This window comes from Pteropus alecto, unplaced genomic scaffold, assembly GCF_000325575.1.
Source record: "Pteropus alecto unplaced genomic scaffold, ASM32557v1 scaffold106, whole genome shotgun sequence".
Taxonomy (NCBI): Eukaryota; Metazoa; Chordata; class Mammalia; order Chiroptera; family Pteropodidae; genus Pteropus; species Pteropus alecto.
Genome location: NW_006442103.1, coordinates 11,348,198 through 11,354,866, shown reverse-complemented (window position 1 = coordinate 11,354,866; position 6,669 = coordinate 11,348,198). Strand labels below are relative to the sequence as shown.

Below are 6,669 nucleotides of genomic sequence, written 5' to 3'. Positions count from 1 at the left end.
CATTGTCCTCCAAGGGTTAGAGTTGTAAAAAGAAAACACAACGAAACTTAAGGACGAATATGCAGCGGAGACTGTATGCAGCTTGCAAAGTCTAAAAACTATTACTATCTGGCCCTTAAGAAAAAGAGTTTGCTGACCGGTATTTTAATACATTACTCATACTTTCCTCGACTTAAAATTTTACTGGCTTCCCATTCTTTTAAAAAACATAAGTCTTTACCATGGCCACAAAGGCCATAAACCTGCAGAATCTGGACAAGCTGTCTCCAGCATCATCCCTGGCACTCTACCCTTCCCTTTCTATGCTCCAGTGCTGTTTTTCAAGGTGCCAGGCTCTCTCTCATCTCGGGATCTTTGTATAAGAGGTTTCACCATCTCTTTATCCTTCAGATATCAATTTAAGTATGATTTGTTCCAGAAGAACTTTCACGATCTCCTGTACTAGATTAAATTCACTTATTATATGGGCCTCTATCACCCCATAGTTGGAATATTAGGAACACGTATTGTTCAATGTCTACATTGCTAGACTGTGAGCTCTGTGGACAGATACTATATTGTCTTACTTGCTATATCACTTGATATAGAAGCAAGTGTCAAGGGACTTTTGAACAGTGCCTGACTCACTGTAATTTTTATAAATGATTGCTGAATGAGCTGTTTCCCCATTGAAAAACTTCATTCTTTCAAAGTCCATCCTTATCTTTCTTGCTTTAATGGAAGTTTCCCTTCTGTTGAAGGCTAATTCCTCAACTTGTCATCTGAATATCATACTCCAGCTTAAGGATTTTACATCTATCATCCCTCTGTTACCTTTTTCATCCTCTTCCTTTTATTGGCTCTTTCTTCACAGGTATTATTTGTTCAAGCCTCTCATCCTAAATCATTCCCTTGAGCCCACCTTTGGCTCCCTCTAGTTACTATCCCGTATCTACTGGAATGAGTGGCATTCTGGAAGTGATTCTTCATTGGTCTATTTCCTCACTGCCTTTCAATCCTTGAACACCACTAAAATCTGTCATCTGTCACTGCCATTCAACCATAACCACTCTAAGGGCCACCAAAGATCTTCGAGCTATTAACTCTAATGGGCGCTTTCTGTTCTTTCAATCTCCCCAAAAAATTTGCTCTTTCCACATTAAACTCCACTCTCTTGACTTCATGACAATCCTCTCTCCTGGTTTTACTTCAATGCTGGCCGTTCTCTCTTTTGCAGAATCCTCTTTTTCTGCCATTTCTCCAACACTAATGTTCTTTCATGGCTCTATACTTAGCCACATTCTTTTTCTTGAAACACAGTTCCTCCTATATTCTAAATCACAGTGAATAGTCTTTTTCTTCTCTCAAATAGGAAACCCATGACTCAACTTAATTCATCCCTTCTTACATATTCTCCCCACTCATCCTACTAATGTTGCCTTTAGTATGTCTCAATTCTTTCCTTTCCATCCACACTGCCAAGGAAGGCCTTTAGTTAAGATCTTCAATGTCCTTTAGCTAGAATGAGCCAACATCTTCTCCAAACTATCTTCTATTGTTGCTAGTGATTTTTCTGAAACAAGAATCTAACCATTCCTCTGTTTAAGACCTTTTCATTGGCTTCTCTGTCCTCAGAACAAGATCTAACTTCTAAGCATAGAATTTAGGGACCAAGTATAACTCCTATTTATATTTTACTCTTGAACTTCTTGAGTTTAAAAAGTTACTCTCCTACACCAGCTTCTCTACAATCACAAATGCTGCTCCATCTGCCCGGGACTCTAATTCCCACTCTTAGCTAACTTCCTCTCTCAAACGCCCACCTCTTTTTCTAAACTGTCACCTTTCTGCTATCTCCATTTAATTAGGTGCCTTCATTGACTTCCTGGGACTAGGATTTTTGCTTTAAGTATTACTCATTCAGGTTAACATTTGATGGGACAGTGGTGGTTTGTAACATCAATTCAATTAGGCTGAACTGTACTGTACAAAATTTGCTTCTCGGATGTTCTAGTAAGAGTGAGCCACAAGAGATGCTTAGATTTCAACTGCCACTCTATTGCAAGATGGTAGAATAAATTACAAATTTTAGAGGACAGATGTGAAGCAGCAAACACTCTGTAGTTCATACACGTTGCTGTGATGTTAGTCCCCTAGTTTTAGCTGGACCTGCAAACTCTCAACCTTTTTCTGGATCAGCCTTCAGCTTTTCTAACCTTTGGACTAGGTGTGTGTGATAAAGGGCCTGGGGTTTTGTAGGACAATCGAGGTCTGAGGTAATAAAAACTGACAAGGATTTCAGTTTGTGATTGTGATTTCTACTCATTCCTACCCCCTCCCACTTTACATCCATTTCCTCTTCTTAACTGCCTGTTCCGTGGACCTCATGTTCCTACATCAGAAACAAAAATAGCCTTACAGAGACTGCTTAGTCAGTTCCCACGACAATGTAAAGTCAAACCCCTTACACATGAACACATATCCCAGGAGTTGCTTCTCTGACTGACTGCTGATGGTTATGACAAGCAAAACGATGAGGCTGCTCAGACTACCAAGATGGTTTGTCATTCTCCTCTCAAAGCTCACCTTGTGCTAACGTCTATTCTATTACACATTCTTATTGCCTTTCTAGTGGATTCTTAACTCTTTGAGGTAGGGATTTTTATCTCTGTATGATCAGTGAAGGGTGGTGCTTAGCACAAACTAGGTGTTTACAATTGTTAAATGAATAATTTGGAACCTCTGTTGAACCATCAGAATCTCTTTTAAGTAACAATAAAGATGTCAATCTAATTTATTGGTGGATAATGAAGTCAAATTTACATAAATTAAAATCCTAGGAAATCAGTGAAAATAGCAATTACCCACATGATACATATTTTCATACAATATTTCCTATAAGGTAAGTTGTCCATTTGTATATAAATAAATCCTTATACAAGTATGGGAAAATGAGACAAACCTACAGAAGGGCATAATTTGCTGATTTATCTGCCAGATTATTAAGAGTGATTTTATGATACACTGAGTCCATAATATTTTCTACAGATATGATAATAGTAAATGATGTGATATACAATATTTCTTTTAGTTATTTTAAGAATATTGAAAAGCTTTAAATTTCCCATGACCTATTAGCCAGAAATAGCTTACCACTAGTAACCTTAAAACAAGATTATCAGTTCAATGGCATCTTTAATTTTTACCCATATGGCAAAGATTGAAATAATATTTCAGAAAATTATGCAATCTGAAAAACCTTGTTTCAACTGTCAGTCTATTGCAAGATGGTAGAATAAATTACAAATTTAAACTGTAACTTGGTAGTCTCTAGTCAGGCACTAAATTCTATTAAAAGCAAACTGCTGAATCAAAAGTGATCATGGACCAACTTAAAATGCAGAGCAAGAAGGACAAGAAGCATCTCACTGACCAAAATATTGTTTTAATTCTCTTTCTATATGAACCCAAGCTTTTCATTTTCAGGTAAGATGAAATGAAACTTCAGTAGAACGCAGTACAGAAAGATTCTGTCCCATAGGCTAGCTTCCATTTAGTCAGTCAACTGTTTCTAGCTGTCTGGATCAGGATAGACGCATTTACAGAACTGGCTGTGCTTGGGCCTTCTTTGCAAGCAGCTTTAGATCTGCAATGCACTTGGCAATTGTCTCCTTTTCCTGTGATAAGGAGAGAAATCTGGTTAGATCTTTCCAAATCACGGAAGGGTATAAATACCACAATTCTAAAAGATACCTTCGACATGACCTTGACGGCCCTACACAATCTCAAAATGGATTGCTGGCTTAACATAATAGATTACTAGGAATTATTTAATAATTTAACAAGGGGAGATACAATTTGGTTTAAGCAAATCCAGGGAATTAGTTAAAATCCTCTGGCTCATAGCTTTTATAAGTGAAACCTATATAGAGTTTGAAGCCAGATACTCCTGTAACCACGTGCCATTGACATTAGCTTGTACAGCTAATAGCTGCTTGAAAAAGACCAACCTAACGAACATTAGTAATACAAAAATGTTAAGAATGAAAACAATTGTAATCCCTTTTCTGTACTTTTTTGTATTTATCGAGTTTCTTATATATTATTTTTATTTAAAAGGGTATTAAAAATATTAAATATTTTAAAAATTAAATATACTATATATCTGGGAAAGAAGAAATCGTGGCATAAATTAGTAAATGAAAAACATCGAAAAAGAAAATCAACTTTAGATAAATAATATAAAACATTTCTTTTCTGTTCAAGACCAATAAATCGGGTGGCTAGAAAGAGAAATGGAATGAAAATCATGGAATTATTAAACGGAAGGAACTCAGATACAGCCTTGTCCAGTCTGTTTTACAGAAAAATTAAATATGTTGGTTAATGTTTCTCCCAAATGATGGAACTTGAACACAAGTCTGCCACAACCAGTGTTCTGAACAATCTTTCCCACTGTTTTGACATATGTGGTCAGAGACCCTTAAACTTTCAGGATGGAGAAAAGTACCACGGCAGTGGTGCAGCATTTTCAAGGTTGCCCCCATCCAGAAAAATGAACCGGGGCACCCCACTGACTCTAGGCTAAAGACTCCTTGCCAGCTATTCCTATCCTAACAGAGCCATCAGCAGATGCTTGTCAGAGATAGCAATACAACTCCAGAAGCGTCAAACATCATGTACCTGCTGTGCAGAGATGCTCTGTACCACGTGCTTCTCCACCCAGTTTATCATGTGTTCTTGCTCCTTTCGACGCATCATATTCTGCACAGAGATATGGTAGTCCAGGCGACTCTTTACCTCCTTGTACACTCTATGCAGCCGTTCCCGGTAAGTAACCTCCAAGGCCATAGCAATGTTATTCTGAAGCAAAGTTAAGAATGATAAAAACTATCTGCATAGTTGAAAGAGCATTTCCATTCTGAGGATTCTGCCAATTAGAATACCCAATCACTTTCTTGCATTTTATGGAAAATTCTTTAATTTAATATGAAGATAACACAGACACATGGTAAAAAAAATCTAACAGCATATGGTAAAAATATATACAGTAGTAAGTCTCCACTGCCAACCCTCCCATAGGCCACCAACTTCCTACTTCTCGGATCCCCACCCAGAAATATTTAATAAACAAAATGTAAGTATATGCACACACACACACACATCACTTTTACTAATCATGACATGTAGACCCACCTCAATTTTAAAAAGTTACATTGGATTCTACAATATCGGTGTCCCGTAATTCACAATTTATTTAAGCTCTGTTAATAGATTAGGTTGCTTCCAATTTTTTCTACTATACATAATACTTCATATATTTTATACATCTTTGCACTTACTTGTGAATACTTGCTGGATCAAATAACAGCTAACATCTGTTGAGTACTACTATGTTCTAAACACTGTGTGTCAATTCAATTAAGTCTTACAATCACACTATGGGATAGTTACTATTGTTACATCATCTTACAGTGAAAAAACTGAGGCAGAAGCTAAGGAACTTGACCAAGGTTACAGAGCTAACCTTGTGAAGCCAAGATCTGAATATAAGGAGTTTAGGCTACAAAGCCCGTGCTATTAAAAATCCATTTTAAACTGTGATTAACATTGTCAATGGCCACAGAAGAGTTGTACCACTTCATTCTCTTACTAGCAACACGAATGTCTATTACTCCAAACCCTGACCAAGTGTTTATAAAACCTTTTACTCTCCACTATTCTGATAAGCAGGATATCAATTTTAATTGTCGTTACCTGAGAAAATTTACATATTTAGAAGGTATTTACATTTACTTATTTTTTTATGAATTATCCATGTCCTATGTCCTGGGATGTTAGTCTCTCTTAAGGTAACTACCCTTTTGTGTCACATGGAATGCATGTATTAACTTTGTTTCTGGTATTTGTTTCTGGTCACCAAGAACCTCCATGCTGCTAAAGCTTATGGCAAATTCTCAAGCCCTTTATAATTTGTAGGGTGACTACAAATTGAAATAGCCCTTATTTTCACCTGTTTTCTTCCTCGTTTTCCAGTCTTATGGCTTTAAGTACCACCTGTAAGCTTCTGATTCCCAAGTGCCCAGTTGGGAGTTCTCCCCATCATATAATCAATGGTCTACCTAACAACTCTACTTTGCTAACTCATAAGCATTTCAAACCAATGCATACAAGACCAAGGCTATTAGCAACAAGGCAATCAAAGTGACTCTTCAAAACCTAAGTGAGATATCACTCCTCTGCTTAAAAGCTTCAATAACTTTCTTTCCCATTCAGAGTTCTCACAGACGTCTCTAAGACTACATAATACAGCCCTGACCGCGCTCTACCTTGCTTCCTCTTCTTCTCCCTCTTACCCTTTCCACTTGAACTACATTGGCCTCCTGACCTTTCCTTAACCATACCAAGCAAGCTTCCAGATTTAGAGCCCTTGCAATTGTTCTTCCCTCTGCCTAGAATATTACTTCCCCAGATATCCACACAGTTCTCTGTTCAAATATCACATTAGAGGCCCTTTCTAGGGTGCCCCCACAAAAAACAGTAACTCCCATCTTCTAAAATCTCCTTCCCTTTGACAGTAACTTATTTATCTATATAGCCCTTAGTATCAGCTGACAAATCTGCTCCATTTTCCTGTCCTTCTCTCAGTCCTTGGCTAGAAAGTAGACTCCATGAAGGCAGACTTTGTTT

General features: G+C 37.4%; 1 protein-coding gene across 1 annotated transcript in view; it reads right to left on the bottom strand.

Moving 5' to 3' along the window:
• Positions 1 to 3,404: 3,404 nt before the first annotated feature.
• Positions 3,405 to 6,669, bottom strand: part of ATP5PB (ATP synthase peripheral stalk-membrane subunit b) — a 12,016-nt gene continuing 8,751 nt past the window's right edge. The window contains exons 6-7 of the mRNA XM_006919635.3: positions 4,663 to 4,842; positions 3,405 to 3,656 (exon numbers count right to left, since the gene is read on the bottom strand). Of these exons, the coding sequence (XP_006919697.1) occupies positions 3,579 to 3,656; positions 4,663 to 4,842 (258 nt within the window). The 3' untranslated portion in view covers positions 3,405 to 3,578. The remainder of the gene's footprint in view (positions 3,657 to 4,662; positions 4,843 to 6,669) is intronic.